The sequence below is a fragment of the Eufriesea mexicana genome, unplaced genomic scaffold (assembly GCF_001483705.2).
Source record: "Eufriesea mexicana isolate 0111107269 unplaced genomic scaffold, ASM148370v2 scaffold221, whole genome shotgun sequence".
NCBI classification, from domain to species: Eukaryota; Metazoa; Arthropoda; class Insecta; order Hymenoptera; family Apidae; genus Eufriesea; species Eufriesea mexicana.
This window is the reverse complement of record NW_016908377.1, coordinates 116803-132219: the sequence shown is the minus strand read 5'-3', so window position 1 is coordinate 132219 and position 15417 is coordinate 116803. Positions and strand designations below refer to the sequence as shown.

The 15417-nt window shown below is 34.5% G+C and overlaps 3 protein-coding genes across 3 annotated transcripts; all 3 read left to right on the top strand.

The window, feature by feature from the left end:
- The first annotated feature begins 590 nt into the window (after positions 1-590).
- LOC108555654 (odorant receptor 49b) lies at positions 591-4957 on the top strand. Its single transcript, XM_017911431.1, is given in 6 exon segments — positions 591-731; positions 799-1051; positions 1284-1387; positions 1644-1946; positions 3742-4017; positions 4889-4957. Coding segments are annotated over 6 exon segments (1146 nt in total).
- A 928-nt stretch (positions 4958-5885) lies between these two features.
- Positions 5886-10671, top strand: LOC108555653 (odorant receptor 49b-like). Its single transcript, XM_017911430.1, has 6 exons — positions 5886-6080; positions 7314-7566; positions 7975-8078; positions 9181-9513; positions 10007-10282; positions 10603-10671. Exons 1-6 carry the CDS (start codon positions 5886-5888, stop codon positions 10669-10671), a joined length of 1230 nt encoding a protein of 409 aa, XP_017766919.1.
- Positions 10672-11378: 707 nt separating this feature from the next.
- Positions 11379-15317, top strand: LOC108555652 (uncharacterized). Its single transcript, XM_017911429.1, has 6 exons — positions 11379-11570; positions 11730-11958; positions 12520-12644; positions 13052-13399; positions 14494-14769; positions 15252-15317. The coding sequence occupies exons 1-6, from the start codon at positions 11379-11381 to the stop codon at positions 15315-15317; spliced, it is 1236 nt and encodes a 411-aa protein (XP_017766918.1).
- The last annotated feature ends 100 nt before the right edge of the window (positions 15318-15417 follow it).

The window sequence follows — 15417 nt, the reverse complement described above, 5'->3', positions numbered from 1 at the left end:
ACATCAACGACTCTGTGGGAGGACCCCTTACAAATGACTCCAAAATTCTCTTTAAACTAAAAATAGTCACATGTGTCATAAATTATACTAATCCCCACTCACTTCGAATGTGCATGTAGTATACTATGCCTAGTGTACTACGTGTACCGTATAAGCTGTATAATATCGACACTTCTAAAACTATCTGTATAACAATTATCAACGTATAAAATACACATTTTTCTTAATAATTCCAAATCTCCGGACTTGCAAATCATCGCGAGGAACAAGCATGCATTACAATCTCACCAACAGGTAACTGCTCCATTCGCTATTAAATATAAATACATAGTTGAAACAAGAAATCATCCTTACGCACCAATTCGTAAGTAGTCTATCCAAGTTCCATTTTCCAGGTTCAAGATCGTGTGATTAAATTCTTCACTGTATTCTTCGAGTACACCCAGTCAACAGTACCGCTGAACTGTCACACGAGTAAAGCATCATCGTTGTGGCTGATCATGCACCGTCCCTCTGATAGCGAGCATAATTCATCGACCCGTCACATCCTCCCCTGTCTCCTTTCACACAAAAGAGCAGAAATTACAAAGATGTTTAAAATAAACAGCTGTTCTGAATGTAGCATACACGCGGGAGACTTCAAATCAGGAATTATGAAGCGATATCGCATCAATCACTCCTGGCTGCCAGAAGAATCAATCAAGAAAGGTGCAATTACCTTGTGTTCACTTGTGATTATCGTAGACGAATTTTGAGTGACAAATCTTGGTAGTCGTGCTGACGATTTTCTCATTGCAGGATACTATTTATACAGCATGCAACGTTCTCTCTGTAATCCTTGTTATAGTAAAGATGATAGTTTTGTTTGTAAAAAACGAGAAGCTACTAAAGCTAATTAATTATCCAGAAACTAACTTTTGGCACTCGAATTATGACCCATACGAACAGAAGATTATGGATAACTGTAAACGTACTTGTATATTCCTCGTTTGCACCTTTACTTTCTTCGTTCAGGGAACAACCACTGGTTTCGTGCTGAGGCCCATTCTAGGTGAGTCATTTACTCCACCTGTGAAAAATGAAGGAAATTATTAATCACGCGGGACTCGAAGTGTCTTTAATTTGGAATCATAAAAATCTTAAGTGGAATTTGGAAAAATAAATAAATATGACAGTAACAAAGAGCAATGAAAATTATTTTATGAATATTGCAGTCATTAAAAATTTGTAATGAAATCGAAACAATAAGAACGAAATAGAAAGTACATTCAAATGTTTTTCAGCGAATCATGGAAAGAATGCATCAGAGTGGATACTTCCGTTTAATATGTGGTTGGATGAATCAATGTACAAATCGCCATACTTTGAAATAGTATTTTTTGTACAGGTATGAAACATCATTTTAATCATCGAACGTATTCGGCTATAAATAAAGATAAAAATAGCGAGTTTTGAATTCGTTTTGATAACTCGTAGGGTATTTGCTTGTCAAATTAAAATCGAATGTATTAATATATATATAATTATTAATACATAATTAATTAATCATATTGAAAATTTTACATCGATGGACAAGATAGTATATTTCTAATGAAATTAAATCATCGTGAAAATAAAAATTCTCGTCTGTTGCATTTTCACAGGTACTGTGTACTTATCAAGTTGGGATAGGCTATCATAGCTTCGACAATTTTTTATGCCTGATAAATTTGCATACTGCTAGTTAGTTCCGTATTTTGCAATACAGATTTGCAAATATGTATGAATCTTTAGGAACATCATTGTACAGCATAGAGAAATATAAAGCATTTAGAACTTGCATTCAAGAACATCAGGCGTTAATTGAATATTGTAAAAAGCTCGATAGTGTATTTAGCATAATTGCACTTGGACAGGTGTCACTCTTCAGTTTATTAATATGCCTCGATGGATATTTGGTGCTAATGGTTAGTAAATCTGTCTATGTCTATCTTCTCAATTAATTTTACTTGCATTGTTGGGTAACAAAATTTTTTAAAAATTTCATCTTTTCAACCTTTTAATATAAACCTCAACAAATTTTAATCTTTTCAACAGCTAATACCTTTTTATATTAATTTCGTTCCCTTTAACACTTTGATTTCCACGTTGGTCATATATGACCGGCCACGGTTTCTCCTGTGACGCCATGGTAGTCATTGGTGACTGGAACGCTTGAACTACTTGAACTACATTGAACAATATTGAATGAAAATTGACAATTAGTGCATTTTGAATATAACCGCTAATTAGAAGATACTTTGAAACAAAAAATGCCCCACTGAACTATTAAAAATATTTATTAGAACATCAATAAAGTATTAGAACAAATCTTACATCTAGCAGTGCACTTCCGTGGCATCCCGAGGGAAACATGTGATTTCGGCGTGGCAGTCAAATGGTTAACAACGCATAACAACAATCCTAATTACATTTTATCGCTAAGAATAACATTTTCTAATGTGTGCCTAAAGATAACGCAACAATAATTGAAAATAATTAGAGAACAGAAACTACATACAAAAAGTCAGTATATAAATGACTGCAAAAATAAACAGACCTAAAATCAAATATTTTAATTGTTTTGCTAGTTCTGCCATTGAAAAGGAAACAAGACAAGGTTCATACAGCTGCAGGAAACAATATTCTATTTCTTTCCCTGTCTGCTACTTGAGTTTAATAATAATGTAGAGACGATTTGTTGGTGGTATATATCTAGGATCGGGGTGTGTGGATTGGCTAAAGTAACGTTGCTTTACTGCTTCTTAAAATACAATAAACTTATGCTTATATTATCGACTACGAAACTAAAGACTCGCTACGGGTACGCTCGACTTTTACTTGTTAGACGCTATCTTGAAGACCGTGAAGGACTGTCCTCGCCCGCGCCCCTGCACCCTTATTTAAACCGTTCATCCTCCTCATTCATACCCGGACTTTCTTCCCCAGTCATGCTCCTTTCTCACGCAACCTCGGTGGGCCAGGCACTTCAACCACTCTGCACGCATCCTTAAACTTTCGCTCCACTCTACCATAAATAATCCTTGCAGTCCATCCTTGCACACATGGTCACTTTCATTCTAAGTCCAGACACACTCGACATTTCCCAGAGCCACACTTATTCCATTCCCACATATATATTTATTAAATTGACAGTGATAGAGTATGTGAGTAATGATAAAGTTACGAATTATTTCAACTTATCACATCGCTCAACCTAAACTTCTGCAGCAACTCTCCTATTACAACTCACAATTGTTAGCAACTCACAATTATTAGCAACAACAACAATTCTGGCAACCAACTTCGACAACTCTCAACTCGACAACTTTCCACTGACTTAGCAACTCTCTAATCGACAACTCTCAACTCGACAACCCCTGCTCTCGACAAAAGCTCTCTTTCGATAACTATCTCAACTAACTTCGACAACAACTCACTGACAACACACTCATCGACAACTCTCAACTCGATAACTCCCTAATCGACAACTCTCTTAACTCAGAACGTTCTTGTCCTTTTATGCACACCCTGCACGCGTTTTCCAATGCCTCCCCAACATGACCAAATATGGTCGTGCTAAGAGCTTGACGCATCACCCAGAGTTTTTCCGACTGACCTGGCCCTCGAACCCTCGCTGACTTTCGTAAAGCTACTTGTACATGCAGTGGAAAACTTGCGATACTACAATAATCATTTTATAATTACATTATAATGTTACAGGAAGGTATCTCTCTTGCAAATCGCATTATTTTCACGTTCCACATAACGGGTTGCATGTGTCAGCTGCTGATGTTCACGTACAGCTGCGACTGTTTGATACACGACAGCATGAACGTGGCTACATCCGCTTATGAAAACTCCTGGTCGATTTTACCAATGGACAAATATGGAAAAATGTTACGAAGGGACTTGATACTCGTCGCCATGAGGTCTCAAGCACCGTGTTGCCTAACAGCCAATGGATTCTTCTCTGTGTCTTTGGAGACCTATACAGGGGTGAGCAATGTTAATTTCTGTATGTGTACTTCTAAATAATAATTACTTCGTTTCCGAGATTGGGCGTATACAGGCTGTCCTAGCAATGGCAGCACAACCGAAATGGTAATTTTACATGAAGAAACAAATCGAAAATAAGGAATGAAATTTTTTAATTCGAAGTTTCATTATCGAGAAAATCGACTTTGAATATTCACTGAGTACACGTGCACTTAACTTTGACTTACAAGGAGAATGAATGTTCTTCGGGTCACCGATTTAGTTGAAACTTTGCAAGTTTGTAGATTTCGTCATGCAGTTGAAGTATTATATCACTATAGCCGCAACTGCTCAATTGTTTTTGAGATATTTGCGATTAAATCTTTATTACTTTTTTAAATATAGATTTATTTTAATTTTCAAGTGTTAACTATCTTATTTTAGTTTTATTATTTATAGTTTTCAAGTGGCCTCGTGGCCTAACGGCGATAACCGAAAGTTCGATTCCCGCCTGTAGTTGTAGTTTCTTTTCGATCTGCTTTTTATTTTACTGCAATATGAACAAATTTTATTCTTTATTTTCTACATGAATTTGTTCTTCCATGTAGAATCACCGCCTCCTCGGTTGTACTACCATTACTGGGACACCCTGTATACGCCGTTTAAAAAACGCGATAACCGTAGTTAATAATCGTGATTAATAATTAATCACCGATCATTTTTATACACTGAGCCACGAAATTATGTTGCAATCCTATGTTCGTTACATACACAGTACGTGTATAGTGTTTCGTTATTTTCAAATAGGAATGCAACAGTTGTTATTATTATACCTGAGTTCGTTTAAGGAAATCATTGGAAAAATTAAAAACATTCATTCAATTTTTCACAGATTCTAAGTACATCGGTGTCATACTTTACATTGTTGAAGAATCACGTGGAAGATACGGATGAAATGTAATTAATGGCAACAACCCCGAACCAACTCATGGATTTCAAGTATTCGGAATTTTGTTGCAGAATAAAATTATATATTAGTCTTCTAAGAAAGGAAATTAATAAACTAGATTTTCTTATCAAGGACAGCTAAATACATGGCCAATAATATTCCAGAATTTACTTCACTTGTTCACCATTGTACTGGTCACAAGTTATCAATAAATGAAGCAAGTTTCAACCACATCACCTATTCTCACCACAAGTCTCCATAAAAATTTGCAAAATTCGTATTTGGTCTATCTCGTCTAACTAGATGTGTTAATATCCTCTTGGCAAATCGACATAATCTTTGACAATTTTTAAATTTCACGAAAGTCTTTCTTAATCCTAGAGTCACGTGAAAACTGAAGAAAACTAATTCTTGTAAGCTGAGTCTTCGTTTCTTTAATTCCATATTCGATTATATTTCCTTGAAACAAATTAGCAAGCAGTAATCGCACCGATCGAAACTTTCGAACTCACCCTCTGCTTCTTCCTCCTTCTACGGCCAACAGCCCAACATCTCTTGTACTCCATTTAACAAAGTTCCCCATAGGATTAAAACGACGTCTGACATCGGAGTGTACAGTCAGTGACCAAGTTCAGAGAGTGATCGTGATAGCCATCATATCCTGTTAATAATACAGTAGACATCCGTCAACAATGAAGTATACAGTCAAGCTTCTACTCGTTTGCCTCGTCTCCACCGACAGGTAGCAATTACTCTCCTGTTTTACGCCATTCGAAAATTTCTTTTGACAAAAACTCTCACGTGGACAGGGAGAAAGATACGGAACACTACGGAATGATAAATAAAAAGAATCGGTAAATTATAGCTACCTCTGTAGTTGTGCGAATCCTACGCTGACAATAATAGATGAGGGACAAGCTTGAGACAGTTAGCAATCAGCATGAAAACGGAAATCTACGTCGATGTATCGATAAACTTGTCAAGCTTCTTTTTAAAGAATATCGGTCTTTGGGAAGATAACGATCCAGTGGACGACTGTCGAAGAAAGCTGCTGCGTAGCCTTTTGGTCTTCTGTTTAATTGTTTCTGTTTTAATCTGTGGCAGAGATTTATATTTTACGTATTACTATAATGGCGTAAGTAAATTCTTTCGCGCTTGTATTATTATAAAACTAAATTATTATAAAGTTATATTGTAATTATTATTATAAAATTAAATTACATTGCACGAAATTCTGTGTGTTACGCGGTGCAGATGGAATATCCCGCCTTGGCATCGCTAAATGAGCCGTGAGGTCGGTATTTCTAAGGTTTATAACACGATCGTAAAGATAGACTATTTTAGAGTTGGGCTCTAGGTATATTGGGGGGGGCAATGAAATTAATGTTCTTTCAAATCTTAATTTCGTCCACGCTCAATAGCCAAAAGACGTGTTACAAACCTCGGTAATTCTGAAGGGCCATCCTGAAGTTTCGCTAAGGGTAACAAACTACCGACGCATCGGACCTGAACGAACACCGTAACCCTTGGGTAAAACCCGTGACCTCACGCCCGTTCAGGTATTGTCTCACCTTTACCGAAAGAAGATGCACCAAGGACGCATGAAAGGGGTGATCACAACATTTAGGATACCGCTGATTGGGAAATTAACATTTCTCTAAATAACCAATCAGCGTGCATCCTCGACATGCCAAGGCGAGGAACCGAATAGCGGAAAAAAAGTCAAACAGTCAAATTCCAGCTCTCAAGCAGTCACATTCCAGCTCTCAAGCAGTCTAGTTCAGCTCTCAAGCAGTCTAGTCCAAACTTTCAGTCAGTCATATTCGATCCTTCAAGGTGTTAGAATCGCGACTCCGAGGAAAGGAGTAAAAGATGAAATAAGTTAACATTTGGATAACGAAACAAAATTAACAGCTCTCGACCGTAAAACGTCTAGAGCACCCCACGCGTTCCTAAGAAGGAAACAACTTCGACATTCACGACGCGTGGGAACACTGTGAGCGTTAGATCAGTGCAGCTAATAGTATTATAAAAATTCAGTGCAGCATCGTTGACATTTTAATCCGTATGTCGATGAGTATCCGGTATCTATGTCTGTCTGTGTAAAAGATCTTAGATTTTCTTATTAAAAAATTACTGAAATTGAACAACAAATTACACTATACATTTGTTCAGTAATAGGGTACCTTTAATACAGTAAATTCTGCAGGCAATCGATGGAAATATTTTAATATAGCAGGGGATATGAAATAAATAGTAATAGATAAAAATAAATGGATAGAAACAAATTTGAACATTAATTTTGCTATTTAACGCTGTATGATAATTTATAGTGCATTACTAAATTCGGTTATTAATTATTTTGCAGGATGTTCTATATATTATGAGCAACAATTTAAGCCTGACGATGTCTGTTGTCAAGGTGTTTATCATAATAGCACACCAAGAGGAATTTCTCGGTCTGATTATGTACATGCAGCAACATTTCTGGAATGTCAACTACGATTTCCATGAGAGAGAAATTTTGAGCAGTTGCAAGAAAATCTGTACCATTTTCGTTTCCGGAGTTTCTCTTATTGGCATATGTGCCATGCTATGCTACATAATAACACCGTTCTTTGGTAAGTTCGAATATTCTGTTCAATTTGTATTTTATCGTGAAGGTCCTTTTGTCTAGAATATTCCTAATACATCAGAATCTCGTTTATAAAAATAAACGCGTAAATACATGGCAAGATACTACGTTGAGAAATTCTTGATTATCGATACATATATTCCAATGATATATTTCAGAATTGAGTGTGAGAATTATTATTCCTCTAAAAATATCTAGGAAACACAATAAAAAAAATTGGGATACGATAATGGAATAATAATAATAATAATAATAATAATAAAAATAATAATAATAATAATAGAATACTAAAGTAATAGAATAATTAACGTACATGTAAAAGCAAATAATTTATAAATTCGAAGGGAAAAGTGTGCCATGGACGAAAGTAAATGATCTTATACCTTTGTTACAGAACATGCTAGGAGAAATGAATCTGAAAGGGTGCTTCCATTCAATATGTGGCTAAAATTGCCGTTATCAGTGTCACCTTACTACGAAATAATGTTTATTTTTCAGGTACACTAAATTTTCCTAGCCTTTCTAGCAATTGTCAATTCAATTACCTATTTTTGTACAGACAGTCGCTTACTGAATATGATAAATCTTATTATACAATGATTTGCGTCAATGCGTTATCTGAGATTCCCATAAAATTAAAACGTTCGTAGTTCAATTAAGTGCATCAATTATTCCTACCAGAATTCCTCGACAGAAATTTTTAAATGTATCCTAGGAATATTTAAAACTTGCAATACTTGCCTATTTAATCGAGCATCAATTTCTTTCCCCTAGATACTTAAATAAAAGAATAATTATTAGAACCATTATAATTATCTCTTTTTTTTCATAAATCGATCAAAATTACAATAATTTTTTAATTGCTATATTTGTAAAAATAGAATATATTTTTTATATTTTAGAATAAAATTTTAGTAATTGGCTCACACGTGAGATGAACCAGATTGGAGATCACTGGCCTCAATTTTTACAGCTTAGAATCAATCCGTACGTAGTATAGTGTACAGGGTATCCCAGCAACGGTAGTGCAACCGAGAAGTTGGTGATTCTACGTGAAAAAACAAATCGAAAATAAAGAATACAATTTTTTGTATTCATTCGAAGCTTCGTTGTCGAGAAAATCGGCTTTGGATATTCACTGAGTACACGTGCACTTAACTTTGGCTTAATACGCTGAACTACCTATGGTCTGTCCGCCATAGCTAATGAAATACACGCGCACTCGATGAATATTCAAAGTCGATTTTCTCGACAATGAGACTTCGAATGAAAAAATTTTATTCTTTATTTTCGATTTGCTTTTTTCACGTAGAATCACCAACTTCTCGGTTGTACCACCGATACTGATCTGTTGACGATCTATCCATCTAAACCAAGGTTAAGAAAGCGTACTGCTATTTTTATACCGAAGAAGGCATATAACTATTTCTATACTATTGTGAAACGTTTATTTACATGAAACTTATATAAGAAGAATCAAAGTGTACATCTTATAAATAATAGTTGTATCTCAAATACTTCTTTATACGTATTACTGTTTTTATTTGACTAGATTTCTTGTAGTGCTTAAAAGGAAGGGAATAATTTTTACTTTTTTCAGATAATGAATTTGTATTACGTCGGGATCTGTTATTTTTGCTTCGATAATATTTTCTGTGTCATGGCTATACATTTGGCAGGCCAGTTTCGTATACTTCAGTACAGGTTAACGACATTATGCAACACAGAAACTCAGATAAGCTACAAAGAGTCAGAATCGATGTTGATGAAGCGAATACACAGATTTTACAAGAAACTTAACCAGTACATTCGAGATCATCAGGCACTCATCAATATTTGCGATAAGCTTGAGACAGTGTACACGATGATTATACTTATACAAGTATTGGTATTCAGTTTGTTAATTTGCCTGTTTGGTTATCAAGTATTTTTGGTTAGTATTTCACGCACAGTAAACATATTTATTGCCAAAAAAGCCTTAAAAATTAAATCGTGATTTGCGTAATATTTTACCTTGCGCCATTTTATAAAATATTTTATACGATAATATTTTAAATTATGTATAAAAATGATTTAAAAATTACAAATCCTTTAGTGTCACATTTCCATCTCGATCGCTCCAAATCTCTAAAAAAGTTTGCAAAAATGCTTTAAATATATATTACTGCGGAACCTTAAGATTCTTTAACATCCAGTAACCAAAATTTCGTGTACTTCTGAAATAAAAAAATATAATTGTTTACTCACATTATCAGTTGCTGTAATAATATACTAATAAAATACGATGACAAATAAATGAGAAAGTTAAATGAAAATCCAAATACGTGGATGGCTTTATAGCAGAGTTAACCATATGCGTCCACTAGAGTAATACCTCCATTTTTAGATAGACACACGTTCTTTCTTTCAAATATTGTTTCTCTTAGGCAAACGGACCAACTACGAGACGCGCCAGTTTCATCTTTCTTTTAATCGGTGCGATGTGTTTGTTGTTTACGTTCACCTACAGCTGCAATTGTGTGATGGAGCACAGCGATAACATCGCTATTGGAGCATATTCAGCGTTATGGACAATTATGCCAATGAATAGACCTGGGAAAAAGCTTCGAAACGATCTGATAATGGTGATCATGCGGTCTAGACGAGTTTGTTGTTTAACTGCGAACGGATTTTTCCCTGTGTCACTGGAAACTTACACTTCGGTAACTATAACACACAGATACCATTAACTTGTTCCTTGATTACTTCCAACTATTCGATAGTAGTAATTATGTTTTCTCAATTTATACAATAACTGGAAAGACCTTATTGTATATAATTTTAAATTTTACATATAGTAATTAATTAAAAAACATTGAATTCTTACCGAACATCTGTCGAATCACATATAAAAATAGGATCCCTAAATCTTCGAGGATTTATTAGAATTAAATAATTTTAGAATGAAATTGATATTAATATTAAAACTAAATTATTACTTATATCACTGTAAAGAGAAAAATTATTTCTCTACATCTTCCAGATTTTGAGTACTGCAGTATCGTACTTCACATTGCTAAGGAACAACGTTGAAACCCTGATCGAAGAATAATTAATGAACCAAATTACGAATTAATATGTTCTATTGTCTGCAAAAGTTATACTACTGGCAACACAAAAATAAAAGCTTTCTTTATCGACAAAATCCAGATACTTCGTTATTACTATCATAATCCAGCATAGTAAGAAATAAAAATTATATTCTTCTCCTTCGACATCTCGGTTCGTATTAGCACGACACCAAATCACGTCACGAATGAATCCACTGTACTGAATGATCATCGAGAGATCTCTCAGCCTACCGCGAGATCATTCTTCCACTATAGGCTCTCCCTCTCCCAAGTAAATCACGGTAAATTTTTCTTAATGTGCCACACTTAACGAGCTAAGTTTCCTTTTAGCTCAGCGACGCAGCTGTTGACAGTGCTTCAATTTCACAGAGAGCTTTGTGATCCAGGGAGTCATGTATAACCTATCGATCCTACCCACGAATCGCTCGGCTGGAACGAGGAACAGTTCTCCAGCGTATCGCGATCGAGCCCTACTATTTTCTTCCTTTCCTTTCCGTATCTTTCTTTATCTTGAAAATGGTCGTGCACGAATGGTAATATAAAATAATTACAAAGTGGCCGATCAGCGAATAAGGGACAGTTCAAAGCGGCTAATCGTTGCCGATACGTTGCAATAATCGATACAAACCGTCCACGAGTGCACGAGTTCAATATCCTAAGGTATCAGGTCGATTAATAACAGTACGATATGAGTTTTAAGATCGACGACGTATCCATCAGCCTGACGTCGATTTTTATGAAACTCGTCGGATTATGGATGGCGACCAACCGGTCTGAGCAACGTCTCAGGCACATCATGCTGATTTACACGTTTGCCGCGATCCTCTTCTGTATCTGGGTAGAGATCATGGAATTGTACCACTCGTGGGGTGATTTTGGTGTAAGTGAATTGATAATAAATCGATGTAGGTATCCTACTTCGTTAAAGATTCTTGGGATAATATTAACACTGTTGAGCAGAGGTTCTCAAAATGCTGACTCTCTCTATTCTAGGATATATTGATACATGTATTAATATTTGGTATTTGCGTGTTCATAGGCCTGTCTTTATATAGCATGCAATGTATTGTCGATAGCAATATCTTTCTTCAAGGTACTCATTTTATTTGTACATAAGGAGGATTTATTTTGCTCAATCTTGTACTTAAAACGAAAATTTTTGCACGCTGACTACGACGACTATGAAAAAGATATCGTTATGGGCTGCAAACAGAAATGTACCTTCTTTATTTGTATCTTTACACTTTCCTGTCAGGCAACTATCATTTGTATATTAATGTAAATGTGAGTAATTTTTTTAATAAAGAATGAATGAATCGAGTATACGTATAATGAATGAAATGTGACTGTGTATATTTATGTAATGTATGAAAGAAGAAATAACAAAGTAGTTGAATAAGTTAGTTGCAATTCAGAATTCATTGAGGGTAAACGTGTGAACGGGTATCGTACAAAAGAGTAGACATAATTATAAATTATTATAATATTTCGTCGATAATTTTTTCCCCTGTGCAATAATATTGTTACATTAATATTTGATATATTGATTTAAATATTAATATCCACGACCGACACCGTCGTCTCTATTTAATTTCAATAAACATTTACAATTTCGTACAAGTTTAAAGAAAAAGAATTTAAAAGGAAAAGAAACGTACATAACTTCCGAATAAAATAAATTTCTTTGAGCTTAGAGTTCAAATTAATAATTAGAAAATTTCGAAAGTATTTTAAGAAAAGGATTTTTCAAAAATGGGCAATATTCTTGATTATTTGTAAGCTATTTTACATGCATGCATTTTTAAACTTAGGAAACTTGTGAAACGAAGATAACTACGCTTTTATTTCAGCAAATATTGGAAAAAACGAATCAGACAGGATACTTCCATTCAACATGTGGGTTAACTTACCATTAAGCATGACGCCATATTATGAAATATCATTTGTTATACAGGTACTGCTATTTTGTCAGTCTATTAAAGCATTATCCTAACTCGTGGGAAATCTCACAGAATGATAATATAATTTTAAATATCAGACAAATTAATATTAATATTAATATGGAGTGTCCCAAGATTCACGCAAGATTTGAATTTTGCACCATTTGTGCGGTGAAGTGTTGCCAACAGAAGAAAAAAACAGCATGACAATTCAGAGTTATTAAAAATGGAACGCTAGACGAAAAAATAATTCTTTCCCCGTAATTAGCAATATTTACAATTGTTAATTAAAAAACTGTGTTTTCTGTCAAAATTACTTTTGGGACACCCAATATTGGTATGATATAATGAATATTAATATCACAAATTAATTGATTGGACAATCTAATGGAAGATCATTGAAATATTTATATTTTCACAGGTTTTAGCCTTGTATCATCTTGGAATATGTTATTTCTGCTTCGACAATACCCTTTGTATAATAAATCTACACGTCGCTGGACAATTTCGGGTATTGCAATACAGAATGGCCAACACGACGGACTTAAAGAATAAAGAGAAACGGGAGAAAAATGACATACAAATTGTAAATTCATCGTTCACGTGCTTCGTGAACGAATGTTACGCTACTTTTAAGAAGCATATTCGACAGCATCAAATGCTTATAGCTTATTGCGCAAAGCTCGATGAGGTGTTCAATTTGGTCATTCTGCAGCAGGTGTTAATGTTCAGTTTGTTAATTTGTCTGGACGGATACCAAATACTAGTGGTTAGCATAATATGCCAATATAAATTATTAACGTTTTCCTTAGGTATTTCTGTAATTAAAACCCATACTATTTTTTGAAGTTAAGTTAATTTAATAGTTGAACCAAATTTACTAAGTCCAAAATTTATTGTAACTACATCACTCGTTCAATTTCTTAATTCGTTCGTATTTTCCAAAATCTGCTTCACAATAAATCGTTAAAGAATTTAAAGAATTTTTAGTAAAAAAGATAAAAAATTGTCAAGAGATGAGACGATGCTATTATAATATTCTAATGAAAATGATACTATGTATCATATTATAGTACTACAATATTGTATAAGCATTTGTATATATAATTATTATTAATATATGTAGGATATTTTTTGACTTCCCCAGGTATAGAGGCCCCGTTAGCGTCTGGCGGCCAGATGCCTGGGGAAGTTGGGGCCAGGCCATGTGAGGTAGCCTCGCTCAACCCCGGTTTTTCCCATTGTAAACCGGGGGTGACGCGTCCGTGGGCACCTCTCGGGAAGGGTCCCTGCGTGGGTGACCCTTCGGAGAGCCTAACCTGAAGGAGGAATCCTTTCCACCCCAAAGCGTTACGTGGAGGGAGCTTTCTCCTCCTTCGAGGGAGGCTGTTGCCTTCCAGACGGGCTTAAAAGGGCCCGCTCTGGAAGATAGAGGAGTGTTTCGAGAGAGTCATTAGACAGTGTGATAGTCCTTGAGAGAGTCGAGACCGAGAGTTGTGATCGCGAGAGTTACACGTTATTGAGAATCGAATAGAAAATACAGACCGCAGTGAATTTGAGTATTCCGAGGTACTCTCCAGCGAGTAGAGACTGTGTGACTCTACATATATAATATAATTATTATCAATATTAGAATATCATTATTAATAATAATTATATAATATATTTATTACTGATATTTTATTATATCATTTATATAATTACCATTGAATATATAATAATTATTATTAATATATAATACAATTATTATCAATATTAGAATATCATTATTAATAATAAGTATATGATGTATTTATTACTGATATTTTATTATATTATTTACATATTAAATAATCACAATTAAATGCACGTTACCTTTTACAGGCAGGTGCACCTACTAGAACTCGTTTCATCTTCAGTTTCCGCATATTAATGTGCTTATGCCAGTTACTGATGTTTACCTACAGCTGCGACTGCATCCTATATGAAAGTACGAGCATAGCCACTGCAGCGTACAGAGGACTTTGGTCATTATTGCCAATGACCACGAGCGGAAGAATGATGCGAAAGGACTTGACACTTGTTATTATGAGATCCGGTGTGCCCTGTTGCTTAACTGGAAAAGGGTTCTTTACTATATCTCTAAAAACATATACCAATGTAAGAAACGTATTTCAAAACTACCTAAAATTTTTATTTTTGTAAGCGCAATTTTAATTATTGATATTTTAAATAATCCAATTCAAACAATTTACCGTTATTTCATACAAATTTAAAACTATTACGTTTTATACGTGCTCAGTAAGTTCATGGTGGCTTGATTTTAATTATGCATCCAGATAAACATTTCAGAAATAAAATTCCATAATTGAAGAGTTACGTAACGTATAGTACTATTTTCTATATATTAAGGTATGGCATGTTGATAATGTAATAACAATTTCTCACCTTTGTTTCCACTTCTCGTAATGGATCAAATTTAAATAAAGCAAATTTGGTGCCATTGTATCTCGAATTCTCTGAAACAGAGAAAGATACATGAAAATTTATGAAACGCAATCGAATTTCAATTCAACTCGTATGCCTTTTGAGTAAAATAAATTTAAGAAAAGCAAGATTTTCCTCCATTTTGTTTATTGCAGGTTTTAAGCACAGCGACGTCGTATTTTACACTGTTAAGGCAGTATACAGTCGAGGCTATTCCCTAACATATTTCTATAGTGATAATACGTAGTGTAACATAATGTATGTAATATTATATCGTATACATAAAGTAACTCGTTGTATTACATTAAAATTCCTTGCATT